This window comes from Symphodus melops (assembly GCF_947650265.1).
Source record: "Symphodus melops genome assembly, chromosome: 7".
NCBI classification, from domain to species: Eukaryota; Metazoa; Chordata; class Actinopteri; order Labriformes; family Labridae; genus Symphodus; species Symphodus melops.
The window spans coordinates 16,930,033-16,952,398 of record NC_136697.1 but is presented as its reverse complement, the minus strand read 5'-3'; the positions used below and the strand labels follow the sequence as shown (position 1 = coordinate 16,952,398).

The 22,366-nt window shown below is 43.0% G+C and overlaps 1 protein-coding gene across 6 annotated transcripts; it reads left to right on the top strand.

Moving 5' to 3' along the window:
- The first annotated feature begins 462 nt into the window (after positions 1-462).
- eif4g1a (eukaryotic translation initiation factor 4 gamma, 1a) lies at positions 463-21,609 on the top strand. Of its 6 annotated transcripts, XM_079348777.1 has the most exons (33): positions 463-928; positions 2,582-2,710; positions 2,788-2,871; positions 3,131-3,163; positions 3,909-3,929; positions 4,252-4,431; positions 4,956-5,055; positions 5,894-6,004; positions 7,298-7,449; positions 7,669-7,761; positions 9,517-9,592; positions 9,679-10,587; positions 10,678-10,766; positions 10,898-11,090; positions 11,348-11,481; positions 11,652-11,771; positions 12,120-12,512; positions 13,324-13,470; positions 13,596-13,832; positions 14,011-14,115; positions 14,568-14,861; positions 15,001-15,118; positions 15,202-15,304; positions 15,451-15,779; positions 15,904-16,034; positions 16,192-16,364; positions 16,739-16,864; positions 17,366-17,447; positions 17,566-17,664; positions 18,388-18,531; positions 18,644-18,725; positions 18,936-19,076; positions 20,143-21,609. In XM_079348777.1, exons 2-33 carry the CDS (start codon positions 2,636-2,638, stop codon positions 20,322-20,324), a joined length of 5,256 nt encoding a protein of 1,751 aa, XP_079204903.1. In that variant the 5' UTR covers positions 463-928; positions 2,582-2,635; the 3' UTR covers positions 20,325-21,609. The 6 variants fall into 6 exon arrangements, with proteins under 6 accessions (XP_079204903.1, XP_079204904.1, XP_079204905.1 ...); XM_079348778.1 differs by lacking the exon at positions 3,909-3,929; XM_079348780.1 differs by lacking the exon at positions 5,894-6,004 and having other exon boundaries at positions 464-928.
- Positions 21,610-22,366: the final 757 nt, after the last annotated feature.

The window sequence follows — 22,366 nt, the reverse complement described above, 5'->3', positions numbered from 1 at the left end:
CCATTAGAGACTAAATCACAAGACTACACTTTGAACACTTTAACATGACCAAGGTTTACAAACCAGCAAAATAAAAATAAGCTTAAAATTCAAGACCTGATCTGGTAGACTATTATGCTTGATTTAGATAATATAGGCTACTTAATAATTTATCCAATATCAGCAAACTGTGAACAGGTATGACATTAGCCCTTTAAAAAGGCCTACGTCTTATACCAACAGTGGTTTTGTCTCTCTTTTATTTATTTGTGTATTCATTGTTCTAAGACAGGACATTTCATTTGTGGTAGATAGTGACTACTTAAAAAAAAAAAAAAAAAACTAAGTTCACCTCACAGCATGCCAAACCACATCACACAGACGAACCCACACAACACGGACACATATCTGAAAATACAAATGCAAAAACATAACAGACTCAAATGTCTGACGTTACAAACCCTCCTGTATCACGTGATCAGGGAAACAGCATCACATTTGATTTTCCCCGGAAGTCACCCATGCGACTCGAAGGCGTACCGGCTCCGTAGCAGCGCAGTATGGCCTCGCGCTGAGCCTCCTGATGAGACTGTTGTACAGACCTTACCGGCAATCCGTCACCATCGACGCCTTCATCATGGACCTCCGGTCCAGAGGCTTTTTTCGGGGCCATCGGAGTTGTCAATAGTACTCTCTAAGTACTATATTATTAGTTTTTTGAGCACTGTCACTTTTGCACGCCCGGGGATTTAAACTGGAGTGACAGCAGGAGCCGGTCAGCTAACAAGCTAGCTCACTAAGTCAACAGCCAAGAAGGGCATCACTTTTTCTTTTTTTTTTTGAGTAAAGGACAAGGAAAATACAACAACACTATTTTCTTTGACAGAAGACTGACGAGAAGCCGAGTCCCCAAGACATCCTCTTGCAACATATTAATTATTGATTCCCGGTAAGATTAAAGTGAATAGTTGGACTTCATTTGTCAAAGACACACAGGCTAGTTAGCTAGCTGGCTAATGTTAGCCGGAGTAACAGGCCCCATCGGCTGTCAGTCCACATCAAGAGAGCTAACCTTAGCTAGTCGGTGTGTGATAATAACGCATGAAAAACAAATCGTTTGGATGTCTTAACTTCTTTTAAAAGTGCTGCATTAATATTAAACAAACCCAACATTTAGAGGTTTTAAGTTTCAGGTAACCTCACGGTAGCTGGATGACAGTTCGTGGCTAATCTTCATCCCCCCCCACCCCCGGTATCACCGTGGACCAGCTAGACCTAAAGCTTTAAATGATATGGGTTACAGGTTAATTCGACTGTCTCTAAGTAATCAAAATGACTTTGAAACCTTACATTATGCCCTGTGTTTGTATACAGCTGGTGCTAATAAAGTATCAGGGTATTGGTTTTTATGTGGTCCCGGGTCTCTCTGGGCCGCTACATGTAGTAGGACAGGGCTGGACTAAAATTAACCTACAAAAACCTGGATCCAAACCAGAAGCATCAAGTATTACAAGTACCAGCTCGTAGACTTGGGTATGCTTTAGATAAGTAAACAGATGTTGAATCTTCGTCCTGTGTGTGTGTTAAAGGTTAAAGTGGACTAGGACACGTAGTGTTAGCCTGGACTGGGCTAACGACGTAACCCGCTTCAGTCGGGAACACCGGCCTGACTAGCAGGCCATTAAACCTGCCTTTCGTCCTGTAAGGAAAAAGAAGCCTGATTGGAAAAAGAAATGCCTCTATCTGTCATATTTATTGAGGATTTCTGGGGCTATTTGTTATCTCTGTTGTCAAAGCCACATGAGAGATTTTTAGTTACATGGACGTCTCGATCTGAAAGAAGCGTGGCACGAGCTAACAGCTAACCGTATCTCCCGTGTCAGCAGGTGGATGATGTGTGACACGTCTGCTTGTCGTCTTAAAGGGAGAAAAAAAAATGCATTTCAGCATGTTCTAGCTTTTCCAGCATTTACATAACAGTGATTTATCTCGATGAAAGCCTATGTTTTAGGGTCATGGATATCGATTGAACGTCATTTGAATGGATTATCTTGCACATGTAGCGAGCTCAGCCTGTTAACGCAGTAAATGAACTTTGACCTGAGGTATCCATTTTCTGCAATTCACTCAAATCTAGACCAATCCAAGTGATATTTAAGTAAATCCTAAAACCTTTATTTTAATGACTATTCTTTATTTCCCCCCATGTGCTTTAATGCTGTTTGACAGTTGTGATTATTGCTATACATATTTTTTTACATCTCAAGAAACCTTTTTTTTTCCCCCCCACACATTATATTAAGCAGACTATGTATTTACTGCTCAATATATGAACAGACTTCATTGAGGAAGCTAGTGATGTTATCATAGGCGAAACCCCAGGCCACACCCTCCATGCTTGACTAGAAGTTACCACGCCAAAGGCTCCCTTCTTCTTCCTACATTATTTCCTAAATGTGAACAGCTTCGGCTGCAAATACATTGTTTATTAGAGATTATATTTAAACTGAAGGAAAGTGATTAAACATAAAAAATTATTATCGTGAATAATACTGGACTAAGTGTTTCTCCTTTATTTCTTCCTCCTCTCTGTCGTCTTTAGGAGAAGGTTGGCAACACATCGCCACCCTAATGCCGAACCACAAAAGAACGTGAAATGAACAAACCACCACAGCCTATAACGGGACCCACCTCAGTCCCAAACCCCGCCCCATCCCCTGGATTGACACAGGTGAGCGCAACTGACCTTGTATAATATAAGCTTTTATGTTTGATTAGAGATAACTGATATTTATTTTCTAACCTTAGGCTGCCTACGGCCCGGGACAGCCCCCTTCTCTTGTTTTTGCCACCCCTCCTCCACAAATGAACTCTGCACCACAGCCAAGACAGGTATTGTTGTGAGCTTGCTTGTTTTTTTTGTTTGTTTTTTAAAGCATTCAACGTCAAAGTGTCGTAATATTGTTGCCTTCTGAAGAATCACTTCCTTTCCTGCTCCTACAAAAGGATTTCTGACATGGCTTCCTCTGTTCTAAGGCTTTGGCTTTAGCTCTGTGTACTGTACGTGTGTGAGTGTTGTAGCCAATATGCAATATCTCTCAAAAAAACGTCACTCTTGATTTCTTTCCCCTCTCTCTGCTGCCTTTCCCAGTTTGCTGCAGGCCCCCGTAATTTACACCAACAGGTACTAACACCCCTCACTTTTCCTTACATCCCCTCCGTCTCCTTAGTGTGATGCATGCTTTCAGTTCCAAATATTGGGGCGTTCAATGAGAACGCTGTAGTTGTAGTTATTGAAGCTTGAGTTGAGTTCTCCATCTTATTCTGAAAATGCATATTTCTTGATAGTGTGATCTGCCGGGTGATATTGATTAAAAGGTAACCTTATTTAATTTGTAGTCGCCCCGCTCCTGCACAATTTCACATTGTCCTGCAAGATGGAGTCCTGACCTTTTTTTTTTAATCAACTTTAATTTGATGTCAGCTTCCGTTAAAAAAAAAAAAAAAAAAAAAAAAAAAAAGGTACATTATGCTCAATAAGCAGCTCTAGATAATCCTTACATACATGAACACTGATGACGCCCGTCTCTGGGTCAGCTCAAACGTTACATTTTTAAGTGAGCCAATTTTTCCAATCTTTCAGCCCAGTTTTTTTTCGGGGCTCACATGGCCCCTGAAGCCTGTAAAAGAATTCTCTTGCCATTCATTACTGAGACCTGGATGGCTGCAGTGGAGCCCTGTACAAAGTGACATGTGTAGTTGTGGTTGTCTGAACCTCCTGTTGATGGAGAGCCATTTTTGCTCCTGCTTCTTGTACGCCTCCTTCTCACACCTTTTGTAATCTCAACCTTCCACATTGTACTCATGCACTCATTTTCACCTTAATCTCACTCCCTCTCTCGCTTTCTGCTCGTGTTGTGCGGCTGAAGGGTGGATACAGAGCATTACAGGTAACCGCTTTTCTCTTAGTCCCCCCCCCCCCCCTCTTTTTAACTCTGGCTAGCCTCAGTATAGCAGGGAGACATTCAGTATGATTAAGACTTTGTAACCTAAGAAGTGAACTTGCTGTACCCATTGGCAGCTTGCTGTGAGTGCATTGCTACCAGCTGTGGTTAAGGTAGCATGTGTTCTGGACACCCAATAAAACATATTGACATATATGACAGGACTTTTTGAATCAAAACACAAAATATACACGTTGTAAAAACAGTTCAGTGTTCAGAGGTTTGGTTTCCATCGTTCTGCTTTCCCTCTCCCTCCTATGTTCTCTAGAGTTACTATCAAAACCGACCAGCAATGGCCGCCAGTGCTCCAAGGGTACAGACGAGTAGTGGCCCACGACCTGTCGGAACCACTCACGTCTACCCACCAAGCTCCCAGATGATGATGATTTCCCAGCAGCAGCTGTCTTTTGCTGGCTCTCCTCAGGGCTACTTCATCCCCCCTGGACAGGTTGGTCCAAATTAGTTACCATGAGTGTGTTATAATTTTACACATCTGGCTTTCTACCCAAAAGCCTGTCCATCTATTACTGTGTTAATCATGAACTGAGTACGCAACAATACTTTTTGGGATAGCTCGAGTTGCAGTATAGGTTTTGACTTTATGATGCTTTATGAAGTTTTTGCGATGCACATTTAACAGTTTTTCTGACAGCTAGTGAAGCTCATATCGATGCCTCAGAGTTACAAAATGATTTGACAGCATCTCAACAAACTGTAATGGTGACCAAATCATCCAACAACAAAGGAGGAGGCAAAAAAAGGATGATAATTTATGTAAGCCAGAGAAATAAAGTCTAACTAGTTGGAAAAGAATAGACAAACAATTGCTGTTGGAAACACAATAAGGGAGTCATGTTGTTTGGGACCATCTGGTACAGTGCAGCGGAGGTCGTCGAGATCAACCTGAAGCTCACACAACCTGATTGCTCCATCCACTGTTATTGTTTTTCACTCTTTACTTTGTTTCTGCAGTACCGGGCCCCATATATGCCTCCTACTCAGCAGTATCCTGTGACAAGCGGTACAGCGGGCTTCTATCCTGGAACTAGCCCTGCTGAATACCCAGCTTATGGTAAGAGGTTTAGCCTACAACGAACGGCAACCAAGCACAACCATGAGATGATGAGAACTACCCATAAAAAAGGGGGGGCTGCGACGTTTCAGATACCGGACACCAAGATTTTACAGATATAATAATAATCGAAAGCACCTGGTTTAAATCCCAGTCACTCTCACACAGTAAGGGTTCGGTAGGTGTGTTGTGGTTTTGCTTGGCTGTTTGGTGCGTTTTATGTCCTCTGTATGTGGTGAACTGCCAGTTGCATGTGGTCTGGCTTGACTCTGCTTTGGCCTGTGATCTTTCTATCTGCAGTCTCACCTGACGCTGCCTTACAGGTTCCATGAAATGGCTTTAGGACAAAAATGTCCCTCGCTCTGTTGGATCCATGGAGAAATCTGATTTGACCATAAATGCAAGTCGAGAAGAATTTAGGACAAAATTAGAAGTGATACTTTAAAATGGCAGCAATCCATTCCCCTAAAGAAGTATTTTTAAATCTGTCACCCCACATACTATTCGTACCTGAGCACACGCTCATCAGCTAGCAGAACAATGCTTGACAAATCCCAGTTTGATCTGTTACACATCCACAGTCCAAGGTTCAGTGAACATGATACTCACCTTTAAGAATGATCATTATCTATGGAAATGCAACAAAAAGTAAAGATCGAGCCGGGAACACATAAGAGAGGGTAGAGAAGTCAGTCATTTCATGGGACCTCTTTAACACCCTGCTACCTCTGGATCCTCTCATTAACTCATTCTGCATCTGTCTCTTCCTGCCCTCTCTCTTTCTTTCCTCCCTCTCCCGTCCCTCACTCCCTTCCTCTCGTTTGCTGCGTTGGTTCAGAGCCCTCTCTCGCTGCGAGGGAGAGGCGGGGTGGTGGGGGGAGAGGGGGCGGCCGAGAGAATGGCCGTCTCTCTCTCCACGGTGCTCCTCTCACCTCCCAGCGCTACCCCGGTGAGTAGTGTGTGTGTGCTTGTGTGTCGGCCAGCAGGCTTTATTTGCAAACTCTCTGTGGCACTTCCTGTCTCTGATAGTGTTCAATGTGTCCTTTTTTTTTTCTCTCTCTCTCTCTTTTTAACACCCATGTATACTCGTAGGTGAAGTACAAATCCAACTAATATAAAACTGACTCCATTCTAAATCAGTTTAACGTAATAGTGAGGCAAAGGTATACACCAAAAAAAGAATACTGGGTTTTCTTTCTGCGTATCTTTCAGCTCGCACACGGTGTCTGTGCATCGAGGATCATTGTGGTTGTAGGCAGCAGTGACAAATGTATACAGAATATCACGTCTGCTGTTATCTGTGACCGTACAATGTCCTTTAACAATTTCTTGGAAAAAAAGAAGAAAAAAAACAAAGTTGGGCTCATGTCTGTGTGCTTCTCAAGACTTCTGATTTCCTTCATTGATTCATTAATTTCATACCCCTGTTGAAAAACTGAAATTCTCACAGCCTTTCTTTGTCTTTCCTTGGCATTGAATGAAACTGGCTGGGTTCAGTTCTCAGCACTAAATAAAACAAGCTGATCATTATATCAGACACTAGTCTACTCCATGTTGATACAATTTCTACAAGTTCAGATTTGGCAATAGGATTATCCAGGTAATAATTCAGGGATTTCACAGATGCACCCTAAGGCTTAAAGTACTCCGGCAACGAGGTCTGGGCATATTTTCCGCCCATACGATCGGCATTTAAGACCATTTAACTAGAGGTTGCTCCTCCCTCACTCTGTACCGCCCATGTATTGTTTCAGGACTCTATACGGCTCTCTCTCGGTCTTGTTGTGTCTTGATAACAAATCTCGCCGTACGCCGTTCACCCGTTGTGATAACGGGATGGGAACTGTTTTTGTGGCTTTGCAGCGGAGCCAGCAAAGACACTCTTGCGTTCAGTGGAGTCTGGACGTTGGCAGTTATTTCCGTGCGCAGCGTACTGTATTAGTGCGCGTGCAGGCAGGGGTGCGAGTGTCTGTCATTAAAAATTTTCTCGACCCCTCTTCAATAAATAAACCCCCAAAAAAAGGGATCCTGACCCTGTCGCCTGCTGGTGACAACTATTAAACCGCTAATACAGGCTCAAGATTGAAGCCTCTGCACTGAAAACGAAGACTTTTGGTTCATAATTAGAAGAAAAAAAAGTTGTGAATCCTGTAATACTAGTTTTACTTAAATGAGATCTGGTTTTTCAGCTTTTATTGTTCCATCTGCATTCATGCTGTTTTATTCCTTTGTAACCTTACAGCAGGGGCATACTATCCAGCTCAGCCGCAGTACTCGCCATCTGTCCAGCCTGCACCGGTTATGATCAACCCCGCACAACAGCAGCAACAAGCCCCGCCTCCCCAACAACCGCCAGCACAGCCACAAGGCCCACCAAAGAGGGAACGCAAACCGGTAGTGTGTTACAACAAAAGAGCAGTGCACCTCTTTTCTGGGGTCCAAAACATGAATGGCCTGAAGTGTTTTGTCAGTTCAATGTGGAACATTCCCTTTCACCTGAATATAACAATAGATGTGTTTCTATAACTAGAGACGGCAATCGATCAACACTGACAGGCCGGTGACATGCTGTTTGTATTAAATGCTGTTTGTTTTTTCATATTTTCTTGATAGATAACAATACGAGACCCTAACCAGGGTGGGCGCGATATCACAGAGGAGATCATGTCAGGTGGAAGGTCCACCACCACACCGACTCCCCCACAGGTGAGGACGGTGTCAGGAAGACAGGTTTTTATTGGCTGCTTTAAACTCTGCTCTGAAGCAGCTGCTTCGTCAGTGGTGTCTGAATGGGATTAGTTACTTCTGATGGCCTCACTACATAGCAGCCTCTGCCATCAGTGTGTGAATTAGCGATCTGCGCTTTGAGTAGTCAGAAGACCAGATAAGCGCTGCACGAGCTCAAAGTCCATTTACTGACTTTTTAACTCTGAGATGGGATGCATAGTTTTATATTATTTTAGAAATGTTCATTTCTACTAACTTCAGGTGAAGCCTCAAATATAAAGTGAATGGAACCAATTTTTGTTTTTACAAATTAAAAAACAAAAAAAAAGGCACTCAGCCCTCGACCTTACTCAACCCAGACAAACGACAATCTCTTTTAACATCTGCATTTTTCCTCTCTACATGAAAAACCAGTCAATAAAGGCAACGTTTTCAAAAAATCTTTACAACAAAAATAACAATGACATTTTGTTGGTTCATTTGAACAATGAGAACATTGTCGGAGAAAACAATGCACAGCTCAGGAGTACTTTCACACAAGCTCCAAACGTCTTTATTTGTCATCGAGGGGTTTGAATGTTAACACCTTATTATGAACACAGCAAACCATCTAAAGCCAAAGTAAATGCACACAAATATGCACTAATTCTTTTGAGCTGGGGTTATTTTAGTTTTGTCTGGTTTGCCAAAACTTGCTAGAATGATTAGTTTTCTGAGTTTGTTTGGGAAGACCATTTAAAATGTAAATCACAGACTGAACAAGTTAAAAAAAAAAAAAAAAAGGCCCAAATATCCTTGTTTTATTAAAGCATCTCGGAGGGATTAATGCATGACTGTTTATTATTTTTAATTTCATTCAGATAGATAGATAGATAGATAGATGGATACTTTATTGATCCCGAGGGAAATTCAAGGCATCCAGTAGCATTATACAGACAGGCAGGACACAAGACATTAGTTACAAGACACACCCGCTGTCCCCCCTCCCCTCTGTATACAATAATCCCCAAACAAGATTTAGCAGCCCCTATGTGACTAAGAGTAAACATAATTACAGGTTAAACCTGTGCAGTTAGCATTAGCATTAGACTTAAAACTTATATAGCATAATGTACATAACCTGTGAAGGATAGAAAAACATGTGCTGATTAAAAGAGACCTGTAAACAGTCAAAGAACCGTATAAACAAACTGCTGACCTTCTAGAAACTAGTGTTATTTGAGGTAGTGTCAGAGGTCTGAGTACAGTCATTAAACAGTCAATGCAGACAGTTAGGGATGCAGACTGGGCCATGAAAGTGCTCAGCAACATAAAGGAGCAGTGATTAGCATTAAGTGTCAAAGACAATAGAGTGAAACTTGACCTAGTTAGGGTGATCATGTCAACCCTTGTAGATGTAGTATAACACAACAGTAGGATGAAACCAGACATGATTAGGGTGATTATCATTAAAGTGACCAGTGCTCAGTAAGGTGACTATCAATATCCAACTGGAGGCTGACTCTGAGGTCAGCAGTGCAGATGAGGAGTGAGAATAAAGTGAAAAATGAGTCCAGGGTTCACCGTGTGCTTCTTCCCTGCCGTGACAGTGAAGTGTTGTACAGTCTTATGGCCAGGGGGACAAAAGAGTTCTCGAGTCTGTCATCTGTTTAATAAAGCATCATGTTCAGCATCAGCATGTCCCCCCCCCAAAAATACCTGAAACTTGAACTAAATTCTGTTTTGTGTCTGCAGGCCTCTTCAGCAGATGAAAGTCCTGCACAGACCAACGGTGAAACGAGTCAGCCTGCTCCTACACCTGCTTGTAGAGGTACGTGTTTTCTATCACTTCAAGTTTAAATAAGAAACATACAACATGTCTGCATTGCACATGTTTCTTATTGTTTCTCTGCACAGATGAAAGCACGGAGCCTCCTGTTAGTGCTGACAGCCCTCCGCCTCTTGCAACAGAAAATACAGAGCCGGCGGTGAAGGCGATAGAGGAAACGGACAACCAGATTTCCCCTGCACCTGAGATCTCTTCCCAAACTGTAGCTCCTGCAGCTGCTGCTGACGTGCCATCCCCGTTGATAACAGAACAGCAGTCTTCCTCTTCCCTCCCTCCTGCAGCAGCAGCCTCTACTACAGCTCCTGCTGAGGCGGTATGCGAAATCGATACTAAAGTTGGTGACACAGTAGACGCTCCTGTCGTCCCGTCGGCACCATTAGCAGCACAAGAGGCCCCTGCCACAATGGAGGAACCACAGGTTGCCTCGTCCCCTGCTGATAAGGCTTCAGAAACGGAAGAAAAAGAAATCGAGGCGGTCAAATTATTGGAAAAAGAAGAGCAGGACGTCAGTCTCAAAGTTGATACTGCAGCCGAGGCTGTTGCAACAGCTGCCCCTGTTACCGAGGCAAAAGAAGAGACGGAAACAAAGGCAGCAGCTAAAGTTTCCCAGCCTGCACCCTCTGCGCAGGAACCTGCCGCTCCACCCACCCAGAGCGTGGCACCAAGCGCCGCCCCCGCTCCCCAACTTCCTCCTGCCCCTGAGCCTATAGTTGAACCCACACCAGCTGAGCAGGCAGAGCCTCTTCTCTCCAATGGCCTTCCTCAGGACACTGAAGAACCGGCGGAGGATATGACATTTCCAGACACTAAAGCCCTCGACAAGCCTGACGCTTCTCAATCTCAGGAACCCACACCTGTGGCTAAAACGGCAACTGTGGCCCAGGAGGTCGTGGAGGAGAAAGAGGAAGGGGGCAAGGACAAAAGTGAAGATGCCCTGCCTTCATCGGCGCCTACAGAGGAATCTACTACTATGCAAGGTAAGGATGATAACCATCACTTGTTATTAACCTCTACATGTTTATGTATTGTATGTGATTTGATGTCAGCGTTGTGTTCTCTTCTTAAAGCTGCTACGTCTGTGCCAAAGAAGAGGAAGAACATGAAGGAGTTAAACAAGAAGGAGGCCATTGGAGACCTCCTGGATGCCTTCACAGAGGTGTGTGCATATGAAACCTGGTTGCTGCACTATTTTGGGCTGTGTTAAAGATATTTGGAGAATATGTCGTTCTCTCGGGAATCTGTTTTCTAAAAGTCCTCCGTCATCTCTTTGTGTCGTGCTCGCTGCAGGAGCAGGGTGCCAAACTTGCTTCTGAACCCTTGTCGACACAGCCCGAACCTCCGCCTGTCGCTCCAGCTGAACCTCCCCCCGCTGAGGTTGTAGATGAGACCTGGGAGGAGAAAGAGGACAAGCAGAATGCAGATCCTGAAAAGCCGATGGCCGACCCCGAGCAAAGTGGGCAGAAATATCAGTACAAAGAAGGTAAGCTGTGAAAAAGAGCTTTTAAGAAAAGGTAAAAGTTTACTGAGCGGTCGTTTGTTTAGGCTCGCGTGTATCCTGAGAATAAAATGAAACGGTAAATTTAAGTGTTACTTTTGGTCATATTAATGTACATCCTTTTAGATCTTACTCTTCCATGAGGGGCTCTTTTTTTGCTGAAGAGAGGATGTGTGCTTCCAACTCCGTTAACCAAATGACATTGAATCTTCTGTTTCACACGTGACTTGTCCCTCTCTCAGAACAATGGAAGCCCATCGACCCAGAGGAGAAGAAGCGATACGACAGAGAGTTTCTCCTGGGCTTCCAGTTTATCGGTGCCAGTATGCACAAACCTGAAGGCCTTCCTCTCATCAGTGATGTGGTCCTGGACAAGGTGTGTTTTAGCTGTGTATAAGGAGTATGCGTTTGACGTTATGATGGATAAACTCAGTGAAAGTGCAGTGTTTGCTGTTTCTGCATTAGTAGATAACGAAATCTGACCTTGGCTTGTCGGAGTCTTTGCTCGCGCACCATCGTCATTTTGCTTCTTACTCTTAATTTCAGGCAAACAAGACTCCACTGCGGCCTGCCGACCCGACTCGGCTGATGAATGTCGGTCCTGATTTTACTCCCTCATATTTGGGGAACCTCGGGAGCAGATCAGTGGGAGGACCACGAGGCCCAGTGAGTGAATGTTTCTTCCCTTTATGGATTATTTTCCCCCTAAAAGTACATTTATTGCAATAAGCTGTCTAAGTTTGCCAGATATAGATTAAGCTAATGTAGAAATAGTTTTGGACAAGATTTTTTTTGTCTGAAGGAATACTTTCAGACAATGGATGCATTGGCAAGCTGTGTTTAGGGTAAAGCTCTAAAGTAGCATCCATTATCAGTTCAATGCATTCATTTTGAATGTCCAGAGATGCAAGATGCAAATCTAGCAACATACCTACTTTTATCAACATACCTGATCATCGAGATCGAAATAATTAAAATGAATAATGTATCAATTGTCGTTTGCTCTCTCTTCAGCCTCCTGGACCACGTCGTTCCCAGCAGGGTCAGAGGAAAGAGCCGAGGAAGATCATCAGCAGCATGTCTCTGGGTGAAGACATACAGCTCAACAAGGCCGAGAAGGCCTGGAAGCCCACTGCGAAGAAGTCCACCCGCAGCCGAGGCGCAGAAGAACCAGAAGCAGAAGACGATGCCGAGCTGGCCAAGACCCAGGAGCTGTTCAAGCGTCTGCGCAGCATCCTCAACAAGCTGACCCCTCAGAAGTTTCAGGACCTGATGAAGCAAGTGACAGATCTGACAATAGACACAGAGGAGAGGCTGAAGGGAACCATCGACCTCATCTTTGAAAAGGCCATCTCAGAGCCCAACTTCTCGGTGGCTTACGCCAACATGTGCCGCTGCCTTTTGGGGGTAAGTCACATGATACTCTCAGGATTTAGTTCTATTAATATTTGCTCCACTAATGACCTCTGTGTAGAGCCACGTGTCTTGAATGTCAGAAATGCTGTTGAACCAAACCAAGAAAGTGATGAAAGGAGTTCTTGTACTTAAATGTACGGGTATAGATGTAGAGATGTGAATCCATCTACCGGTATCTCTCACAATTCAATAATCCTTTTTTTATTAGTAATAACAATTTCCCGATTTAACAACACATCCCCTATTTGCTACGAAGTGTTCTTATGTCAGGATCCACTCAAGCTTGCTGTGCAATTTAATATTTGATAGTGTCAGTTAGTTCCTTCTTTATATTAATCAAATGGTTGGGCTTCACGCAGCTAATTAAGAATAAGTCCAAAACCTGCCAATGAAAAAAATGACGCGATCGTAAATGTAAACGATCATAAAAGTAAACGATCATAAATGGTCTTTTAAATGAGACAATTTGGATCTTGTTATTTTTACTGCGCTTTCAGAATTGGTTTCAGATCAGTAAAGTAATGCTGCGTGCATGGGCCAGCAGCTGTTCCACTTATTTTAGCTTAATGCTCAGACATTGGACTCGCTCCCGAAGTGCTTTCATTTGCGTATTGAATACGTCGGCTTAGGCTTCCTCAAACACGGGGAATTAAAGAATCCAAAGTGCACTCGAACACTTCCCTCCTGTGAAAACGGGGTTGAATGCCTTCCTGCTTCGCAGACAGCACGTTCGTTTGTCAGACACTCGCACAGCTTTTTTTCTCCACACCTCTAAAGACTGTTCTTTGTAATTTTCCTTCAGTTGAAAGTCCCCGCACCAGACAAACCTGGACATACTGTGAACTTCCGCAAACTGCTGCTCAACCGCTGCCAGAAAGAGTTTGAGAAGGATCAGGATGATGACGAAATCTTTGAGAAAAAGCAAAAAGAGATGGAGGCTGCCAAGGAGGTATGTCCTTTGATGTATTACTGCCACTTACCAGAAAACAAAACAGCCGCTCTGTCACTTACTAAGAGAAAGTGGATCATTGCACCCCACCTCTAAGCACAAACGCTGCCTGTGTCTGTCCTCAGGGAGAGGAGCGGGAGCGTTTGAGGGTGGAGCTCCAGGATGCTCGAGACCAGGCCCGCCGCCGCTCTCTGGGTAACATCAAGTTCATTGGAGAGCTCTTCAAACTCAAGATGCTGACGGAGGCCATCATGCACGATTGTGTGGTCAAACTACTAAAGAATCACGATGAAGAGTCCCTGGAGTGTCTCTGCAGGCTGCTCTCCACTATTGGAAAAGACTTGGACTTTGAGAAGGCAAAGGTAAAGAAAGCATTAACACAATCAAATTGGATGTCTTATTAATATGCGCACAATCTGTAGTGATGAGTGATTGTACGTAAACGGACTATTAGTGATGGGGTTCAAGGTCTTTAAATCATTTACACGTTTCATTTTGTCGCCATGACTTCTAAAAGTGTCTCTTCTATGTCCCTGTCAGCCTCGTATGGATCAGTACTTCAACCAAATGGACAAGATCATCAAAGAGAAGAAGACCTCATCCAGAATCCGCTTCATGCTGCAAGATGTCATCGACCTCAGAAGGGTGAATATCAATCTATCCTCATGCCTTCGCAATCCAGGGGTTTTAACAAGTGCCAGATGTTGGATAAACAACCGGCTAGTCCTTGAACTACGGCCTTTAACGACCATCAGTGAAGCCACTTTGTTCTAGAAAACGGTTTGATTGGAGTTTTTGTTTGCGATATGTCTAGACTTGTTCAGAAACTCGGTCGAGAGGACAGAATAATGATCAAATGTCTCAATAACATTTTGGGTCATGTTGAGTGGAATGTCATGTAAACTCTGCCTCAGGAGCTGAATCTTTATGTCCTCTGGCTCGAAGCTCCACGTTTGTGGAAAGCCTGACTGTCGTAACTTGTGTCAAAAGAAAATCCTGAATGAGCAAACGTGTGGTTTTTGAGATGATTCAGTGGCATTAAGAATTACTTTCAAAGCTTCATATTAAATGAACCCCCCCCCCATCTCTGTTCACAGAATACCTGGGTCCCTCGTAGAGGAGATCAAGGCCCCAAAACGATTGACCAGATTCACAAGGAGGCTGAGTTGGAGGAGCACAGGGAGCAGATCAAAGTCCAGCAGGTGCTCATGTCCAAGAAAGACGGAGGAGGGGGAGGTGGAGGACGGATGGGGGGAGGAGGAGGCATGGGGGGCAGAGGCTCTCACACGCAGGGCGGCAGGACCAGCCAGCCTCAAGATGAGGGATGGAACACAGTGCCCATCTCCAAGAACCGACCCATTGACACAACTCGCCTTAGCAAGATCACCAAGGTAACATTCCAGAGTTGTATATTCTCTTGAGGCTCCTCAGTCAAGTCAAATGTATTGTTCATTTTACATGTTTGAAATCCTTACGTAACTCATTGGAATTAACTCTTTGAGAAATGTGAATATATCTTTGTTTCCTCAGCCTGGTGCTCTGGACTTCAACAATCAGCTGTTGGCCCCAGGGGGAAAAGGCATGTGGGGCAGCTGGGGCAAAGGCAGCAGTGGAGGAACGGGAGCTAAACCAGCCAGTGGAGAGCAAGGTAAACATTTTTTTTATTTTTTTGAAATACAGTATAGTGATGTTTGTTCTCCATGTTATTGTTAATCTCTTCTCCTATTTTAGATGCTGGTCGTCCAGCTACAAGCACCCTGAACCGCTTCTCAGCGCTGCAACAGTCTGGTTCTTTGTTGTCTTCCTCAGACTCTGATCGCAGAGTTCCTCAGAGGTATGTCACAGCGGGGAGAGGCTGCGTAAACATACTCACTGAGGGGATCAGATGAGATTCACTTTAACTTTCAGGACTTATTTCTTACATATTTGTCTGTTTTTTCTTTTTTTTTTTTTTTTCTTTTTTTTTTTTTAAACCCGTAGGTCGAGCTCCAGTCGCGATCGTGGTGGCGACAGAGACCGGAGTGAGCGCGACCGTGACCGTTACGACCGCTTTGAGGGACGGGAAGGTCGTGATGATAGGAGCAGCCAGAACCAAATCAGCAAGAGAAGCTTCAGCAGAGAATCTCAGGACCGCAGCGGGAGGGGCGGAGACAGCCGAGCCTCAAATGAGCCTGTGCGTCGCGTCGCCAGCATGACTGACGATAGGGACCGAGGAAGCAGGGACCGAGGAAGCAGGGACCGAGGAAGCAAAGACAAGGGCAGCAAAGACAGAGGAAGCCGGGACAGGGGTCAGCCTAAAGATCTCACCGGTAAAATAAATGAATGACATAAACAGGAACATGTAAAATGTTAAGATGATTGTTTGAGTTGTTAGACGAGGGTAAGCATGCAACAGGTCAGAAGAATGATGACTCATTTCTCTCTCCTTTTCAGCTAAGCGTGAGAGCGCCCCAACTCCTCCTCCTCCTACTCCTTCTACTCAGAAACCCTCCATGACCGAGGAGGAGGTGGAGAAGAAGTCGAAAGCCATCATTGAAGAATACATCCACATCAACGACTTGAAGGTAAAAAAAAAAAAAAGAGAAACTTGACAGAGTTGCACACCGCCGTGCTTCAAAGTGACTTGCATTTAAATGCACATTTTTATCAGGTTGAAAAGTGAAACTGCTCTGACCACATGGATGGTTTGTGTCCTCTCTCTCTCTCTCTCTCGTGCTGTAGGAGGCGTTGCAGTGCGTGGCAGAACTCAACAGTGCCTCGCTGCTCTTTGTGTTTGTGCGGATGAGCGTGGAGTCGACGCTCGAGCGCAGCACCATCGCTCGAGAGCACGTGGGCCTGCTGCTCCACCAGCTTGTTAAAGCAGGGTCATTGTCCGCATCGCAGTACTACAAAGGGTGAGCATTTAAAACGGAACAACCTGACCACACTTTGTTACAAATATCTAAGTCTTCAGAGAAAAACAAACTCCAAGGCACCCTCTTTCAAACTAACAAAATACCTAAAAGTTACTTTCAAGGCCTGGTCATGTTGGTAAGATAAGATATAACTTTATTGATCCCCAGTGGGGAAATTCAGGCATGGCATCAGCAACAGGACATACATCAAAAAAAGCCAACAACCTTTTTTTAATTTTTTTAGTTTGGCAGCACTCCTTCACATCTTTTGACTTCTTCAACCATCTGTTCAATTGAACTTAGATTAGAATGAGCTGACCAGGGTGGGTGGCGAAAAAGAGAGATTAAAGTGTGCTGTTTGTTTTGGACCGTAGGCTTGAAGAGACCCTGGAGGCAGCAGAAGACATGGCCATAGATATACCTCACATCTGGCTCTACCTGGCTGAACTCATCACCCCCATGCTCCACGAGGGAGGCATCCCTATGGGAAAGCTCTTCAGGTGAGCTTACAGCGCTGGTGAATCATCGTCAATCATTTCATCCTGTAAATGAAGAAATCCACACGAGCGTTTGGTCATCACGTTGCACGCTTTGAGAAAGAAAATCGGCAACATCACACTTTGAAGTAGACCGCTGTGAACTTCTCATACATGTTGTTGTTGATCGTGTTTGCATTATTCTCCTTTAATCTTTTCTTGTTTGGGGTCTACAGTCTGTACGTTATACACTGAAGAATTGTAACATGTCTTTTTCCTTCAGTCAGAATTTAAATATCATTATTTCAAACATGGGATTCAAAGCTTAAGGATGATAAAGTGAATAGTGCACATCTGAAAACACTAGCATGCAGTTATACTTCTTGTTTCCTACACCTCATCTGCTAAGTCTGAAAACAAAAATCCTCACTGCTGCTGCTAACAGTGGTAATTCATGAAAGCTTGTCCAATGACTTGGTCAAAAGGGAAATTAAAAAGGCTCAAAACTGATGATTGTGTATGCAGGGAGATCTCCAAGCCTCTCATACCTCTGGGGATAGCTGGCGTGCTGCTGGTACAGATCCTCAAGTTGCTGTGCAAAGGAATGGTACGTCCTTAATGTCACTCTGTCATTACTGTCAAAAATTTCATTGTAATGCTTTTTTTTTTTTTTTTGCCTTTTGATGTTTGAGGCTTATTTGAATGCCTTTTTGTTTTTCTATCAGACCCCTAAGAAGGTCGGGGCCATGTGGACAGACAGTGGCTTGAGTTGGAGTGAATTCTTGCCTGAGGATCAGGACGTCAACAAGTTTATCACTGAACAGGTCTGTAGGAGATGGCTGTAGTAACACTCATGATCGGGATAGCGCTTTAAAAAAAGTACAATTCCTAATTTAGTGAAGTGGAGGGAGAGGGGACAAGACAAAAAGTAAAAGTAAAGGCGTGCTCGATTTTGGGAGAAAATAAAACTTCCTCTACAACTAAAATTAATTTCAGAGGTCTGAAGTCTTTCTGTGAAGAATTAAATATATCTTATTGTTACTGAATCAAAAAAAAAGATTCAATCACACAGCTTGGTCAAATATTGTTATAATGAAGGAAGGTCTTTTTTAGAAGTATTGAACAGCAAAAATGGCAGTACTCCAAAAAACACAAGACATTGATGTCATTACAGATAGTTTTTGGTGACTAGCTTGTAAAAGAATGGCTGCAGAGGTCGAGTGGAGACGGAGATTTGAGCCATCCGGTCATTTCATTTGGTCCAAATCAAAACATTGGACTGACTCTCAACAATCAGCTCCAGATCAGAGATTATGTTTCTCTTAGTTGTTTTTTTTGACACAGCATTTTATGTTTTGATTTGTGTCAGAGACGATTTCAACATACACGAGGCTTTTTAAGCAGCTTGACTTTTTGTGCTTCAAAACTCGAAAGTAATTTTTTCTATCTTCAAGGGGAAAAAAAAGAATTAGAATCAAGAAATGAACAAATTGATCAAGGGTACAAGAGAATCGTTGCTAATCTTTTTGTGTGGTTTCCTAATTTAGCAAGTAGAGTTCACTACAGGAGAAGCGGTGGACCCAAAGGAAGAAGATAAGAAGAAGGTCCTCAGTGGAGAGGAGCTCAGCCAACAGCTGGACAGACTCCTGCAGGACAAGGCCAACAACCAGCGCATCAGAGACTGGGTGGAGGTGAGTTACAGCTCAGCTAGATGTCTTTTCAAATGTCAGCATACTCTTGTTTTGCTTATGGCCATGTGACAATCACATTAGTAAACATTTTTCTTTGATTTATTTTTTTCAGGCTAACTTGGACGAAGAGCAGAGTGCTTCCAACCAGTTTGTACGAGCCTTGATGACATCAGTGTGTCAGTCTGCCATCATATGTAAGTGCGACTTATTCAGCATGATGAAAGTGTGGCTCTCTGCTTTAATGACCTGATGTCTTCGTTAGTCATTGAGGTCAAAATGTTCCGTTAACGAACGTTGTCACGATTACTCACGTACGGATGTGCTGACATGAATGTGATTGAACTTGTTGCCGTCAGTGAAACTTGTTTTTGTCTGACTCGTGTTTTCTCGCTCGCTCCTTTTAGGTGACAACCCGTACAGGGTGGATGCGAAGCAGATAGGCCTGAGGGCCAGTCTGCTGCAGAGATACCTGTGTGATGAGCAGAAAGAGCTGCAGGCCCTGTATGCTCTCCAGGCTCTGATGGTGCACATGGAGCAGCCAGCGAGTGAGTGTCCTGAGCTTTATGCGTCTTTAAAAACAAAATGCTTTCAATGCCCTGTAAGAGATGTGGAAAGTGGAGCAGCTCATAATTGTCTTTTTCTTTTCTTTTTTTTATTATTATTACCAGAATCAAGTATAAAGGTCATGGAGAAAACATTTTCATAAGTGCTTTTACTCTTTGATATTCATCTTTACTAAGACTATACTGCGCTTAATCACGATTTATTTTGTTAGTGTTTACTCTTACATTAGTTTATTCATGTAATCTTTAAACATTTCCTACTATCTACTCTAGGTAGATCACAGGATCCCTGTCTCCACTGAGGGTCGTGCATCGAGGTTATCGCAGTCTTGAAATTCATAGTTAGCCTTTCGATCAAATTTTCATGAACTCCCGTGAGAAAACAAAAACTTGTTGTTCTAAAAGTTTGCGTTGTTCTTCCCTCTCAGCTAAAAAGCTTCGAGCATTGGAGAAGTGAACGACAACCAGAGCTAAAAGAATAAAGAGAGAAAACCATAAATCATTACAAAAGAAACCAGATGAACTCAAAACACAAAAGAGAAGAACGAAACGTTACACGTGAGATAAAGTTCAAGTCAAAGATTATTTATACAGCACATTTCAAACATCTTGAGTTCATCAGAGAGCTGAACAGTGTAGGTGTTAGACACAGTATAAAGGGATGAATACACATTTTTACAATAATTAACATTTAACTTAGAGATTGTTTGAAAAAGGGTCGAATGGAGCACTGACGAACTTTAAGTCGAGTAGCTCTTTTAGAGCTGGTCTTGAAAGTACTTGGTGCTACTTCAACAGTTTGACCCTTGTTTTGTCATAAATTGCTTGTTAATTGCGAGTGCAACGTACGAATAGACAGTAAAAAAAAAAAGGTTTACATTGATGATGCCTTGTGCCTGTACATGTGCATAGTTGTGGTGCGTTCCTTGAAAGTAACAGCATGTGGTTGCATTATCAGCTGCAGGACTGTAAGGCTCATCTGTCAACTCCTTCTGCAGCAAATGGTGGACCAGTTCAATAATGATCTCTCTTTATTCTCTCCCTGCAGACCTACTGCGGATGTTCTTTGACGCCTTGTACGACGAGGACGTCATTAAAGAGGAGGCCTTCTATAAATGGGAGTCCAGCAAAGACCCTGCTGAGCAGACAGGCAAAGGTGTGGCCTTGAAATCAGTCACGGCCTTCTTCACCTGGCTCCGCGAGGCCGAGGAGGAGTCCGACAAGGAATAAAAAAAGAGAGACTGAACTAAGAGCTGCGGCCCCCCTGTGGCAAAGCGGGGGCACTGCAGGTGACTGCGGAGGTTCATGGACTATATTGCCAGAGGCAGACTCAAATCAATCCTCAATGAGGATAAATCTTTATTATGTTTTCTTTTCTTAGAGGGATGGACTCAGAAAACAATCATTTCTCTCTACTCTCCCTCTCTTGCTTCCTCATTATTTCTGCACCTGCTTCCATTGGCAAGTGTCCTCATGAAATAAACTTGAAAACTGATTGAGCAGGATTGCTTGCTAAAGAGGTGTGAAATATACCACTTCACTACAAAAAAAAAAAAAAAAAACTTTTTATTTTTTCGGTCACAATAACACAAAACCAACCGGCTGCTTTTTTATGGTTCTAGATAGTTAAAATGCCTACCATCTTACCTGAGAACAGACCGCAGGATGTGTGGTGTAATGGGTTCCCTGATACGTGTGGGGATCATTGTGTGTGTTCAACCCAAACTCAGCTCTTATGTCTTTGTCCCTTACTGGAGTGCGCAGCATGACTGAAGTGTGTTTCTATTCATGATAACGGTGGACAAAAACGTTGATAGACAAATGTTCCTGAACTAATAGTAATTTGATGGATGACATTTTTTTAAAGCATAGTAGGTCTATTTTCTCTTCCTGTTTCCCTATCATGAACTCAGAGGCAGAAACACGGAGGACTGATGCGGACCTTTGAGCTTGACTACTGGTTGGTGGTCGTAATGCTTCCTCTTAAGCCATCCTCTCCCATCCCTAGTAGTGAACCACACTGACTTACTCATCTTCTTACCTCTTCTATACTTAAACCTGAGCTGTCGTAGAGGACACTTAATGACCCAATCACCATTGAAACTTGAAATCTACAGAATTGACTTGATGAAATATATAAAGACTTAGAAAGGAAGAAAAAAAAAAAAAAAACACAGAAATGATCCGAAAGCCTTTTCTACTGTAAGTGGAAACTTCATTCAGGAGAGTTCTGTAAATATATAATAATAATAACACAAACTTTTTTCTTCAGTTTTATTTTTCAGAAATGATAAATTGCTGATGTTATTGCAGTTTCCTTTTCCAACAGAAGCCGCAGTTGTCCAGATGCAGAGAGGTGCTTTAGATAATCCATTGATTATTATTAGTTGTATTGGAATTTTGTAAATATTTTTTGCTTTCTTTATTTAAGAAATTATCGCTTCTTTTGCATCGGAAACTGGAAAGATGAGGTAACGCAGCATTGCAAATAAAGGACTTACTAAGTTGCTGAGAAGAGTGTTTTGAGAAGTGTCTGAAATCTGTCCCGTGCCGTCGTGGTTTTATTTAAACTGTTGAGCATCTGCACAACAACTGACATTTTTAAGGGTACTGGGTACCGTCCACCATTCCTCCCTGACATGTTCATGTTACCTTTATACTCCAAACAAAATGGCAGATAAGTGAAACTTTGATTAAATCAATAGAAGTGCCAAACAAAATAAAAAAACAAAGTGTGCGCCAGCTAGTGTACAAAGTTTTTATCCTGAAGAGGAGCAGGCAGAAGTCTTAACTCCTCTCACTGCTTAAAATCACACGGATATCATATCCAGAAAGAGGAGCTGAAGGCCCTGAAAAATGTTTGAAACCAGAAACGTGTGCAAGTCAAAGCTCCCACTACAATGTTACAACCTGAATAGAAGTCAAGTGGTGACAAATACATAAAAAAAATAAAGTTTAAGTCACCAAAATGATAATAAAATCAGGAGAGTAGAAGTAAGATATTTCACAGCGTACAAAACCAGAAAGTGTGTGGCAGTGAAACTCAGTAATAAATGTACTCAGTAAGCACGGGTTTTGTACAGAAGTAAAGCTTTACATAACTTTGAAACCAGAAAGAGTGCATGAGTACAAGTCACAAGAGTTAAATGAAATGAAGTGTGTTGAAGAATCATTCACCTTAAATACCCACACACGCTTGTAAGTTTAAGACAACACAACTAAACGGAGTGTGTCCGTAAGAGTCGCTGCAAATACAATGTGGGAACATATCT

Bases quoted from the DNA above. Each gene is read 5' to 3' on its own strand.
- eif4g1a (XM_079348777.1), top strand. From the start codon at position 2,636: ATGAACAAACCACCACAGCCTATAACGGGACCCACCTCAGTCCCAAAC. The intron at 13,471-13,595 runs GTATGTCCTTTG...GTCTGTCCTCAG, and splicing joins AGATGGAGGCTGCCAAGGAG to GGAGAGGAGCGGGAGCGTTT. The intron at 17,665-18,387 runs GTCTGTAGGAGA...TTCCTAATTTAG, and splicing joins ACAAGTTTATCACTGAACAG to CAAGTAGAGTTCACTACAGG.